General features: G+C 34.8%; 1 protein-coding gene and 1 pseudogene across 1 annotated transcript; both read left to right on the forward strand.

The window, feature by feature from the left end:
• The first annotated feature begins 6,087 nt into the window (after positions 1–6,087).
• Positions 6,088–9,720, forward strand: LOC127550027 (protocadherin beta-16-like). The gene has a single exon (XM_051978594.1). The coding sequence runs from the start codon at positions 6,422–6,424 to the stop codon at positions 8,855–8,857; it is 2,436 nt and encodes an 811-aa protein (XP_051834554.1). The 5' UTR covers positions 6,088–6,421; the 3' UTR covers positions 8,858–9,720.
• Positions 9,721–10,539: 819 nt separating this feature from the next.
• Positions 10,540–14,020, forward strand: LOC127546727 (protocadherin beta-9-like; annotated as a pseudogene).
• The last annotated feature ends 368 nt before the right edge of the window (positions 14,021–14,388 follow it).

Here is a 14,388-nt window from a genome sequence, read left to right on the forward strand (position 1 = left end):
ATAGATAATGAAAGATAAAAGATCCATTCAAGAAATGGATAAACATCCTTCTTGGGCATTTCAACCCTCTAGATAAGTGTAGTTTTTATATCTATTGTGTTAAATGTGGTTTCAAGATGAAAAATTATGGAATGCATGAAAATGTTATGAACTTAATTCTAAATAATGCAAAACCAGTTGTTGCAATAACAATAAGAAATTTTCAGTATTAAAAGTTTTTAAAGTTATAGAACTTATTGTATTAAACAAATTTAATTATTTTTCTTAAGTGTTAATTATTTCTTATTAAATAATCCCCAAATTATGTGTAATATCCCTTTAGTTCTAAAACTTTGAATGCCTTCATTTTGTAATTTGTAAGAATTCCTTCATTTTGTAAATACAAAATTTGGAACAAACTTCAAATTTGAAAAATATTTTTCTCCTCGCCTTAAAGAATATTATTAGTTCAGACATCAGGATTGTTTTGAATACTTAATAAATAATATGATTTAAAGAGTGAAAAAAATAGTGATTTTAAAAGAGTGGTAATTTAAAAAAATAAAAGAAATCCTACATATGCATCCAGAGAGATGACTATGGAGACTGTAAATTAACACATGCTATGTTCACTTTTTTCCTTTTTTTCCTGCTTTTTTCCTCTTGTGTTCTTTCCCCTTTGTTCTGATTTTTCTCTTCCAACATGATTCATAAAGAAATGTGTGTTTTAAAAATGAATGTACGTGTATAACTAGGAAAAAATAAAACAATTTTAAAAAACATTCTAGCATAGAACATAATTAGAAAATTCATGTTGATAGTTTTTTCAAATCCCAGATTCTTCTGCTTTCATAAATTCCTAATATACAATAAAAATATCCTGTGAAATAGAAGCTGAAAAGAAATTTGTAAGGATATATGTGTGTATGTGTACACACACAAATAATTTCTAGAGTAAACTGAATAATTACATATGGACTTCTCAAGTGCACATGAGAAATATAAAAATGCAGCTTTCATGTAACTATCGATCAGTTGAATTAAATTCAAGAAAAATATTAATATTACAACATTTTGAGCATAAAATTTATATTACCTAAATGAGTTTTGACAAGTTATTGCTGAAACAGATTTAAAGTATGTAATTTGTCAGTTACATAGTATGAGGAGTAAGAAGGCATTTTAAATTACCTTCTATAAGTATACAGTACACTACATTACAGAGAAAATAGAATTTGAAGGAATTTGAAAGAAAAGGTTTTGTGAGATTTAGTGGGAATGAAATATTACCTGTAAGAACCCCCAAATTCAGAATTCCTTAAAGCAAAAACAAACAAACAAATAAATAAATGGATGAATTAATAAATGAATAAATCAGGTTACTGGGGGGAAATGTGGTTGATTGTGCCAGTATCTGTTCTTGAAAATTGCTCTTCACCAATACACAATTGAACAGACAATTGATATTCCTTGTTGCACTGTTTCTAGTTTAAAGCAACTTTAGGGCTGGAAAATCAGTAGCTGGGGAAATGAGAAAAGTTTTATAGCCAATATGACCAAGTCTTTTCGTTTATTAGTGGTGGACCTGGTGAGAGTGGGTGGGGTGGGCCCAGTAAGGGAGATTTAGTTCTAAAGAAGAAACTGGATGGGGAATAACTTCATGGAACCTCCAATCCTACCTGAACTATGGGTGCTAGGCAGAAATAAACATCATACTATTTTCTTGGATGTGGAGATGCTTCTGAAAGTATCAGGAATGATGAAAAAGTAAGATACATTTGCTGAAGATCACTGAAGATATGAATACTGAATCAACAGAATCCCAAACTGCATAGTCAGTACCAACTCTCATGACCTCAAATTCTCACTCTCAAGGATGGCAGAAAGTTCTGGAAACTAATGTTAAACAACTGGATCGGAAGGAGCAGCTGAAATGAGATTTTAACTTTCACAGTAATAAATGGTGGGTCTTCATTTAGATGTGAGAAGCTTTCCAACTGAGATGTAGGTTGAGGATGATATTGAAAATGCCCCCATGTTTACTCAGTCACAGTATGAAATATGGGTCCCTGAAAATGCCTCCATTGGCTCTCTTCTTGTGATTGTCTTGGCTATAGAGTTAGACTTGGACTTCTGCAGATATGTATTGTATTCCAAGCTTACGATGAAGTTAATCAAAACATTTGAAGAAAAATCATATCTTTAAAGAAATCTGACTGAAAAAAAATTACTTGACTTCAAAGCAATTCAGATATGTGGCATATTTATTGAGACCATAGACCTATGGCCTTTTTCAAGAAAATGTATGGTTTTGATTTTAAGTGAAAGGTTAGAGTGAAAAGACCATATCATCATTGATTGGCTCCACTTTTGAGAACCTGACTGAGACTATAGTTACTGATTGTTACATACATGATCTAGGACATGATCAAAGGACAATGGGAGGATAGTTTGCTTTATCCAAGAATATCTTCCTTTTATTCTAAAACGAGAGTTGAGAAACTTCTATACACTCAAAACAGAGACAGCAGAGTACAGACAACCTGACTGAATAAAACATTATTATTACTGAATCAATATGGGAAATGCCCAGGCTCAAAACTTAACATAATGTCAGTGCTCATCTCCAATGACAACTCACCAGTTTGTATACAGATAATCTATCGGCTTCACTTTGCTGCATCTCCTATTAAAGATGTGTCCTCTTTTGTTTACTTCAACTCAAAATAGAAAGTTTTCTTTTTTAAGATGAGTGAACTATTGAGACACCCAAACTTTTCATTTCTCTGTAAGGGTGACTGATGGCAGCTTGCTGGTTCTGTGCCAGATGTTGGTTTAGGTTGTAGTTCTGGATGAAGTACCCACTTCAGAATAGCACGTCTCCCTGAAATGCCTTGGTACTTGAGAATAGAAACAAGTTACCAAGGTGGTGGCTATGGATGGGAACTTGAGGGAGAATTCCTCACTTTAGTGACAAGTCCATGGGATTTCCAGACTCATCACTCTGTGGGCCAATAACAAGAAATGAAACTCATTAGTGAGAGATGCCATTAAGCAAAGATTGGTGGAACTGCTGAATGAACTGACTACAGTGTCCTACTAGATGGCTTTTCTGAATTCTATATGCAACTCCAAAAATCAGCTAAGGAATTAGTTCCAAGTTCATGTTCTGTCAGATTATTGACTAGCCTTCATGTAATCAATATTAATAAAATGAGATAAGTTATATTTTCTCTTAGATATCTAAAATAATATTTTATCTCAGGATATTTTTTTCTTATATACCTGAGTTTTTCTTTCACTTTATAAGTTTTTAGTTCATGAACCTAGTATTTTTGAGACTTTTTGGTCCCTCTTGGATATTTTACAAACAAGGAGTTTTTGCTCATTGCCACCAATTGCATTGTGACTGTGCAATGGATAAGAGGAAATAATTTCTCCTATAAAAGTCAACTTATACTAAACTACATAAACATCCCCTCTAGCTAATTAAAAAGAACAACTTAATGTCTTATTGAGGGAGAAATTGGCTGTTACCTTCAGGAACTAAAATTGACAAAAATGTTAAAATGAAAGTTTATAGCCACATTTAGACATAAACAGAATATTCTGGTTGTGAATAATTAATTTTCCCATAAACCAAGTTCTACATTATTTAACTTTTCTAATTAGCCAACACTTTGAAAGTAACATACAATTTATTTTTAGTAGTTTTATAGTCAAAGTTCAGACATAAACCACTTTTCATATTATTAAACTTAATTTGTGAAATTACTTTTTAGGATTTTAAACATTTTTGGTCATTGACACCAGTTTCATGATGACTGTGCAATGGATAAGGATTTCTCCCCCAAAAAGTTAACTAAGAACATAGAATAACATAATTTTAAGTAATTATAATTTTCCATAAAATATTAACACATCTTAAGAAAAATATTCAACAGTATTAATATAATTTGTTGAAAAGAAAAGTAAAGTTTACTAAACTCAAAAACTGCCTTGAAATTGTTCAGTGCTCAATTGTGTTATGTTTTAATATGCATCTAGTTTATTTCAATCATCTTTATGAGTGATTTTTAAAAGTTTATCAACTCAATTGTAAAAGATCTTATTATGATTATGTAGGCATGGAAATTAACGATATTTAGTGGAACTTCAGGTCCAATAGGCAATTAACCTATTTTATTTTCTCAAAATCATTCCTGCTAACTTTCTCAAGTATTACTTTTAATCACTTCTATGAACTTAAAAAAGCATAAGCATTTTTATTGACATTGTTTAATTTTCTACTTTATCTAGATAAATTAAACGCAGAGCTACAAACAAATTACTTTTTTGCCTTAGACTTTATTATCCTTTGTGAAATGAAATAAAGAAGTGAACAAAAAAATCAGAGGAAAATCTGAATGAACAATGGAAACTCGAGTTTAGTTGGATTTAATTCCACTCAATAAAAAGATAAAAATAAATTTTAGATAAAAAAATTGGTTCGGAATATCATTTTATTTGGCTATTTATTTTATCATGTAGATCCTAAGGTTCCTGCTCCCTTTTCCCTCCCCCCCATATCAATAAGCCATATCAGTTTTTCACTTGTTCTGACCTTTGTCCAAGACATTGTTTTTAACTAAAAACACTGATGTCAGTGTTAAAATGCACTAGAAATTAATTCTATGATTTTGGTATTCATCTCTAAGAAATTATTCCAATATATCAAGAATTTTTGATTTTGTGAGTGTAGGAATTCTCCCAGTGATGCAGACTTTTTAAAATGGCCTTATTTTATATCTTTGGAGAGTTTTCTGAAGCTTGGAAGATCAAATTATTTTATAGATAATATAGTGTCAAAGACAGAATTTTAATCCAGCTCTTTGACTGGACAAATCTTTAATTCCCTCCACTGTGCTGTATCATTTCTCTAAATTTCTCTGAAAATGACATAATTTTTAAAACTGAGCTCCCTGAAAAGGAACATCATAATTTTACTTCGATTTCAATAATTAAAAGGATGTAAACAAATATATAAGATAGCTTATATAAGGGGCCATTGTTATGAAATAGTCCAGATACATTATGGGAAAATAAAATAGAGAATGGACTAATAACCTAATAAATTAGGCTTGAGGGACGTGAATGAAATTCACTGAGGTGTTTTTTTTTGTTTGTTTTTTGTTTTTTTTTTTTGTTTTTTGGGGTTTTTTGGTATTTTAGTTACAAATACTCTCTTGAAGCAATCTAAAATTATTATTATAGTATCCAGTATCTTATTAGACAGGCCTGGCCTTATTTCCATCATTTGTAAACATAAAAGATTAAATTATATGACTTATAATATCATTATAATTCTAACTTTCTAGTAGTTTGTGATTACTGTGTGTGTGTGTGTGTGCACACGTGTGTGTGTGGGTACACTGTGTGGCAGAGTACAATATCACCATTACTGTTACAGATTTTGGGTCTCCAAAACTCAAAACTGAACATCATAATGTCAGGGTGATCATCTCTGACACCAATGATTATTTCTTTCTTTGTTAGGAAAGATTTAGGATAAATTTAGGACAGAAAAATTAGTGTTCTACAAATTATCACATTATTTTTTTTTCTATGTAACAATATGGTAAGAATCTACTCAATAGAACTTACAAAAATACCTTAAACAAATATTGTTTTGGTTTTTTTTTAAATTCTCATAGATTATGTCTTAAGAAATTGCTTATTTGGTGGCAGCTAGATGGTGCAGTGGATAGAATCTCAGACATTTAATACTAGTTGGCTCTTTGATCCTGGGCAAGTCACTTAACTCCAATTGCCTCACACCCCGCCAAAAAAAAAATGGAGAAAAAAAGAGAATTCTTTGTGTCTTTTAAAATACATTTTATTTAATAATTTTATTTTTACATCTCAATAAATTCTGGGAATGAGAAGGTTTTTACTTTTTTTTGTCTTGGTTGTCATCGCAAAGCCCTAATAAGTCATAAAAAATAAACTTCTGAGGTAAGACACTGAAGAAAAATTGGGACACCTCTCCATCATAACAAGTTGATTAATTTTAATCACCTTTTCATGACATTACTGATTATTCAAATAAGCTCTTCATTGTTTTGCATTGTTCTAATAATTCTTGTTTCTGTTCTTGAGTTCTGGGAGAAAGCTGATCCTAGAAATCTAAGAATATAATTTTCATATTAAGTTAAAGAACTTTAATCTAGATTTTTTTTTTTTGGATCGTGAACGGACTTTACAGAGTGTAATTTGTCAATAAAGTCGCATGGTGGTGCTGCGGAACAAGAAGGCGATTAAAAGAATTGTAAATTCTGCAGACTCCATTACCAAAACAAAGACGGGTTCGGAAGAGAAGACTCCGCAGGTCTTAGCAAAAACTAAAATGTTTCCATAAGGGCTGTTCAGAATTACAAATAAGGAGTAGAGTTCTTTTCTAGAAATGAGATTAACACTACCAGGAGTTTCTCTTCTTGAAAGGATTATGCGTTGTGCACCCACCCAAACAATGGAGACTGCGCTAGGGAAAACTCAGCGAAACAGGCAAGTGATGTTCTTTATTGTATCTTTTCTCTTGTCTGGGGCGGGTTCCGATCCGGGGAGGTTTTCTGTGGCAGAGGAGATGGAAAACGGCTCCTTTGTGGCCAATGTAGTAAAGACCCTTGGGATGGGAGTGGAAGAATTGTCAGCCCGGGGAGCCCGGGTCCTCTCTGAGGATAAAAAACAGCTTTTACAGCTCAATAGTGAGACCGGAGACCTCCTTATAAAAGAGAAACTGGACCGGGAAGAACTATGCGGCCTCACCGACCCGTGTGTGGTGCCTTTCCAGATCTTAATGGAAAAACCTTTGCAGTTCTTTCGCGCTGAGCTCCAGGTCGAAGATATAAATGACCATTCGCCCACATTCTTAGATATGAAGACATTTTTGAAAATATCAGAAAGTACTCCAGTGGGGACAACGTTTCCCCTGACTATCGCTCAGGATATGGATGTCGGGAAAAATGGTCTCCAAAACTATACAGTAAGCCCAAACGGCTACCTCTTCCTTCGCACTGTCACTCTTAGTGATGGGAGGAAGTACCCAGAGCTGGTTTTGGAAAAAGCTCTGGATCGTGAGAAGCAGCCGGAACTCACATTAACCATCACGGCCATGGATGGTGGGTCCCCGGTGAGGTCTGGCACCGCCCAAGTGCAGATCACAGTTGTGGACATCAATGACAACACACCTGTGTTTGCTAAGCCTCAATACGAAGTGCAGATCCCTGAGAACAGCCCAGTTGGTTCTCTGATTGTGACTGTCTCTGCTGAAGATTTAGACGCTGGTATCTATGGAGATATAACTTACACCTTATTCCAACCAACTGCAAAAGTCAGTCAAACGTTTGGAGTAGACCCTCTCTCAGGAGACATACGACTAAAAAGAGAAGTGGATTTCGAGGAAATTCAAACGTATGATCTATATATTGAAGCCATAGATGGCGGTGGACTTTCTACAAAATGCAATGTCTTGGTCCATGTGACAGATCTAAACGACAACCCTCCAGAATTGACAATGTCGTCATTTACCAGCACCATTCCAGAGAATTCCTCTGAGACTGTGGTTGCTGTTTTCAGCATCCGAGATCGTGACTCAAGGGATAATGGAAGGATGACTTGTTCCATCCAGGAAGATCTCCCTTTCGTCTTAAAAAAACAATTTGAAAATATCTACATCCTCATAACAGAGGAGACACTGGATAGAGAGAATAAGGCACAGTACAATATCACCATTACTGTTACAGATTTTGGGTCCCCAAGACTCAAAACTGAGCATAATATCACGGTGATCATCTCTGACATCAATGACAACCCACCAGTTTTTAATCAGACAGGCTATACACTCTACCTCCAAGAGAACAACAGCCCTGCTCTTTATATTGGTAGTGTCAGTGCCAGTGACAGGGACACAGGGGCAAATGCCAAAGTCACCTATTCACTGCTGCCTCTAGAGGATCAAAACCTGCCCCTTTTTTCCTACATCTCCATCAACTCAGAAAATGGCAATCTTTATGCCCTGAGATCTCTGGATTATGAAATAATACAAACTTTCCAGTTTACTGTGAGGGCAACTGATGGAGGCTCCCCAGCCCTGAACAGCAAGGCTCTCATTCGTGTTGTGGTCCAAGATGAGAATGACAACTCTCCCTTTGTGCTGTACCCACTGCAAAATGGTACAGCCCCCTGTAATGACCTGGTACCCAGAGGTGCAGAGCCAGGTTACGTGGTGACCAAGATAGTGGCTGTGGATAGGGACTCAGGGCAGAATTCTTGGCTTTCCTATCAACTGTTTAAAGCTACAGACCCTGGCCTTTTCACTGTCTGGGCCCATAATGGAGAAGTGCATACAGCAAGACCTTTCAGTGATAGAGATGCCATCAAGCAAAAGCTCTTAGTACTGGTGAAGGACAATGGGCAACCACCTCTATCCACAGCAGTCACACTGAATGTGATCCTGGTTGATGGCTTCTCTGAACCCTACATTCATCTCTCAGATGCACCCAAGGAACAGGCCCAGAGTGACTCTCTCACCATTTACTTAGTCATTTCTCTGGCCTCTGTTTCTTTTCTCTTCCTAGTCTCCATAATCCTGTTCATCTCAGTACACCTTTGGAGGAAAAAAAGAGATACCTTAAACAATGAATACTTTGGATCCCATGGACCCTCATCGGGTCACTTGGTGGATGTTAATGGAACTGGGACCCTGTCCCAGAAATATCAATATGAGGTATGCCTGGGCAGTGGCTTAGGGAGCAATGAATTCAAATTCCTAAAGCCCATTATTCCCAGTGTACAAATTCAGAGGTATGGAAAGGATTTAGAGGAAAATCTGTCATTTTAGAATAACTATAGCATCAATTAATGATTCTATCTTATTAATATGATAATTTTAAGTGACTTTTTCATCTTTTTTATTAGATTGTACTATAGCTAACTTTTTTGTGCTCCATTTTGTTCCATGTAAGCAATAGTTTAGTAATGTATTAAACTTGTTTTCTAGACATACATATAAAGACATACATAGTCAGTTTACTTAGATTTAGAAGGGACTTTAGATTGTTATATAGTTTAACTCTTTTATCATACAAAAAAAAAATAGACCCAGTGAATTTAAGTGTCTTGTTAGGACAGATCTGTTGCTTGTTGCTCATGGAAAAATGCAATATTTTTACAACAGTTTATGTTGTTAGTGTGTTAATACAGTGAAGCAAAACCATTTTCACATTTCCATTGTAAATGAAGGTTTGGCCACTAGTAGCACATATTCTAAAACTGAAACTGTATAGTGTTGATTAGTATGATTCCTGCTTAAAGATTGCAAATTCATTGAGCACCCCACATTTTGGATAAAATATTTCATGTATCTTGGCTCTTAAATCTCTTCATGTCTTTATATCAAATATGAGATGAGTGAACCTTTGAAAAATATGTTTTCTATGGTTACTGAATAATATTTTACTGGAGTTTTTAAAAATGTGGATTAAGTAGTTACAGGAGATATAATTTTGATCTAATGGTATTTTCAGGATTTTAAAAAACTTCTTGTATTTTCTATTGTGTTAATGTAAGTTAAGGCTTTCCACAAATGGTAGCTCCTTTTATCACTGGTCCTATGGAATGTGTTTACAAAATATGGAATGGTTAAAAAGTAATTTGTTTTGGAAACTCTGGCTATAAATTAAATGTTCAAGAATCCAAAAAAAAGCGTTTAGAGTTTTTCAGTGTATGAATGATCACTAATGACTGGTCATTAACTGGACCTGAAATTATGATTTGTTTGATGTTTCAAGTTTACCTACTACTGCTCTGCTTTCATAACAGAGATAAATTCAGTCTCACAAGTCTTCACCGAGGTTGGCACCATACATTTGCGTCTTAATTGGAAGGGGGGATTTGGGAAGACATAGAAATGCACATTGTCAGAATAAAGGGACAGGCAAAAGGAAAAGAATGTAAAAATAAAGGGAGTGAGAAAGGATAGAAATAAAGAGACCAAAAGTGATAAAGAGGAAAAAAAGAGAAAAGAAGAAAAAAAAGTGCAGATCAAGAAGATGTACATATATCAAGACTAATGATAGGCTTAGGTGTCATAGGCCAACTTCAGAGTTTTTCTCTCCATTGTTTTATAGTGATTGGGTAACTCTGTGATAAGTATATCTAAAATATTTTAAAGAAATCATTTGAACTATGAAGAAAAAAAATCCTATAAATCCCATTTCAGAAATCCATTACACAAGGTTTTAAGACAACTAGGATTTCACTTCTATTTTGGAAGTTCACATAGACTGAAATAATGAATAAAGAGAAGGATTTGGAGAAAATTTTCAAGTCTTTCCTCTGGTATTCATGGAACTGTGTTACTAAGGGCAAGTCACATAGCAAGTCAGTTGCCCTAGATAATGGACCTATGATTTCTTATATTCAGGAGTTCTTTCCAATGATGTAAATCTTAATACATCCATGCATCCATTCTGTGTGATTCTAGTGTATTTTCTTCCAAAATTTTGCCACAGGAGATGCAACATGCAGAAGGTCTTCGTCGCACTTTTCTTTGTCCCAATGGTATTGGAACGTTTTGGCTGTATGCCTATCATCTTTTCCTCTTGCCATGTATCCAGATTATTTTCTCTTCTTATCATGTGATTTCTTGATGATGTACTTCTGTTTTTCTTCAGTCTCTTCATTCCAAGTTTCAGCTAGATCACAATCATTATCTGCTGCTTTTCCATTTACCTCTGTGTGATATATTCAAATTTTGTTTTTTACAGGCACTGCTATTCCTTGTCTTATAGCCAGATATCAACAAAATTTTCTGATTCTATAAATTACAAATGAACTTCAACCTGTGTTTTTCTTTTAGCCTTTTAAAGATTTCCCTATAGAACTGTAATTAAAGCTGTGGAGTCTCCCTCCACCTCAACCAGTGGAAGTTTAAATAAACATGAGCCAATCAACTTTTGACTTGATGGAGAAGGAAGATGAGAAAAAGTTATTAAATAAGGACTCTAAAATGGAATTTTACCTTAATGATTTAAATATATACACGTATCACACTCAGCAAAGTAGCAAAAATGACAAGAGATGTCAATGATTGGAGAATCACAAGAAGACAAGAATGCAATTAGTGAATTCATGAATTGGTCTTACCATTCTGTAAAACAATTTGCACATCTGTAGAGAAAGAAATCACTAATGTTCATTCTCCTTGAACTAGTGATGTTACTACTGGGAATTTTCAGATCTTATTGAAAAATCCCTTACAGTTTCTCCAATTTGAATTGAAAGTCCAAGATATTAATGATCATTAACCCATATTTTTGGACACTGAGATGCTCCTGAAAATATTAGAAAGTACAATGCCCAGAATTTTATTCCTACAAGAAACTGCACAGGATTTAGATGCAATTAACTCTAATTCCTATTTTCATATTAAAATCCGAGAGGGTGGGAAAGGTGGGAAATACCAGGAGCTCATCTTAGATAAAGCACTGGATCAGGAGGAGAGACCTGAGATAATCCTCTGTACATTGGATAAGGGATCTTCACCCAGTTCTGGTACTGCCCTGATCCAGGTTCTAATTGTTCAGCCTTGATATGAGGTTCATATCCCTGAGAACAGCCCCATTTGCTGCCTAGTTGTTACAGTCTCTGCTAGAGATTTCGACACAGGAATTAATGGAGAAATAACATATACACTTTTCCATTCCTTGAAAAGTATATGCAAAACTTTTCAAATCAATCCCATCACGAGGGACCTAATTCTTGGGGTAAATCTGAATTATGAGACAATTCAAGATCACACAGTGAGAATTCAAGCCACTGATGGAAGGGGCCTTTCAGAGGAATGTATTGTGTTTTTCCAGGTGACCGATCTGAATGACAATCCCCGGAACTGACCATGTTGTTATTAATCAGTCCTGTTCCTGAAAATTCACCCTACTGTTGTTGCTATTTTCAAGATCTGATATCCAGACTCTGGGGATAATGGCAAGATGTTTTGTTTTATCCAGGATCATCTACCTTTTGTGTTGAAACTTTTCACGAAGAACTTCTATACTCTTTAATACAGGGAGTTCTGGATAGCATATACAGCATAACCATTACCGACACAGATTTAGGTTCCCCCAGCTTCAACATGGAGTACAACATCATTGTAATGATCTCTGACATCAATGAGAATCCTCCAGTATTTAATCAGACAGCCTATATATTTTATCTCAGGGAGAACAATAGCCCCACCTTCACATTGGTAACATCAGTGCCAACAGAAACTAATGCCAAAGTCACCTATTCACTGCAGCCTCCAGATCCTGGAGACTTACCTATCTTCTACATCTCTATCAACTCTGACAATGAACTTCTTTGTGCTCTGAGATTACAAAACCCTGCAAACTTTCCAGTTCGTTGTGAGGGCAACTAATGAAGGCTCCCCTGCTCTGAGCAGCCAAGCACTTGTTCAGGTTGTGGTATTTGACGAGAATGACAATTCTCCCTTCCTTCTGTATCCTTTTCAAAATAGCACAATCCTCTGAAGTGTTCTGGTACCCAGTGCCACAGAACCAAGTTACCTGGTCACCCTGTCACTATGGACAGAGATTCAGGGCAAAATTCCTAGCTTTCCTATCAGTTCTGGATTCATAATAGGAAAGTTCGAACAAGATCTATCAATGACAGATATTTCATCAAATAGAGGCTCTTGGTGCTGGTGAAGGACAATGGTCAACCAACCACCTCTGTCTCAGTAGCCACACTGAACGTGATTCTGGTGAATGGCTTCTCTGAGCCATATATGAAGCTTTCAATTGAGCCCAAAGATGAGCCACAGAATGATTCCCTCACAATTTGTTTAATCATTTCTTTAGCATCAATCTCTTTTCTCTTTTTAACCTCTGTCATATTCTTCATTATTGTATGCCTGTGGAGAAGAAAAAGGGAAGCTGTAGAGTATATGCAAACTTTGACACTGGAGACTCCTTTCCAGGACACTTAGTGAATGTTAGTGACACTGGGACCTTGTTGTAAAGCTACCAGTATGAGATGTTGTCTGACCAGTGGTTCAGAGGGAGACGGTCAAATTCTTAAAGCCAATTATCCCCAATCTCTCTGCTCAGATTACTCAGAAGCATCTTAAGAAAATCACAGCTTTCCCTACCAGTATTGGGCTCAGTTAGAAATTGAAAAAAGAATGTTTTCAAGAATTGATATATTCATTGATTTTTCAATATTTTTCATCTCTAATAGAAGAATTGAATTTGTTTTCTTTTCTACACCTTTTATTCGATAGAATATTGATTTGATTAATTAGCTGGGTCTTTAACCATTTTATGCATGCTTCTCCCTCATCTATCCTCCCTTGTTTCTGTAATAACATTTTACACTTTTATGTTAGAACTCAAAAGAATGCTAAACAATTTAAACTTGACAATTGTATTCTTCTGTCTTAGCTATCCACCAGTGAAGTGAAGCTTATCTTCACTTACAAATCAAGACATCACTCTTCTGAAGTCATTGGTCCTGTTTGAGAAAGGATGAACAAGAACAACAATAGGGTTGTTAGTTATGAAGAACTGAGCCCTTTTAGATCCTCTGCTCTTTTCTGTGCTATTTAGTGTATTCTATGTCTTTCACAATACATGCTTTCTAACATTTAAAATTTTCAACACAAAAAAATGGTGTCACTAAAAGCAATAAGCTTGTTCCAAAAGCAAAATATGTCCATTTGATTCTCTTGTATAGTTGGTATTCTTGAGAATGATTGATGATGAGTATTTTATCATTGTGATTCAATGTGTATCTATACTTCCCCAACTTGTAGATATGATTATAACATATCTATTTCCCACAGTGTTGTGATTGCTGTTGTTTGTCTTTTTTTTTTTTTTTTTTGAGATTTATTCCTGGAAATATGTGAACAAGATGAAGCATTTTTATCCTTTTAAATGAATTTGGGTTGAATTAACTAAAATAACTATCTTTGTCTGAATAAAATTTTTAACTTCATTGTCCATCATGGCATCATGCAGATATTCTCTCTATCTGTGCTTTACTATATCAGTCATTCACTTTGGGACAAATCACCTTAAAAATAGTCAGCTCTCCACCTTATCTTATTTTTTTTCTATTTAGATAAATAGTATGGCTTTTCTTACAGGCTAAGTGGATTGTTCTCAACCATGAACTGAGATATATTTAGAAAATCCTAAAGAATCAACTAAAACACTATTAGAAACAATTAGCAACTAACACTATTAGAAACAATTAACAACCTCAGCAAGTTTTATAGGATATAAATAAACCCACACAAATCATTAGCATTTCTATATGTTACCACTAAAATTTAGCAACAAGAGATATAAAGAGAAATCCCATTTA

Source organism: Antechinus flavipes, chromosome 2 (assembly GCF_016432865.1).
Source record: "Antechinus flavipes isolate AdamAnt ecotype Samford, QLD, Australia chromosome 2, AdamAnt_v2, whole genome shotgun sequence".
In the NCBI taxonomy this organism is placed as follows: domain Eukaryota; kingdom Metazoa; phylum Chordata; class Mammalia; order Dasyuromorphia; family Dasyuridae; genus Antechinus; species Antechinus flavipes.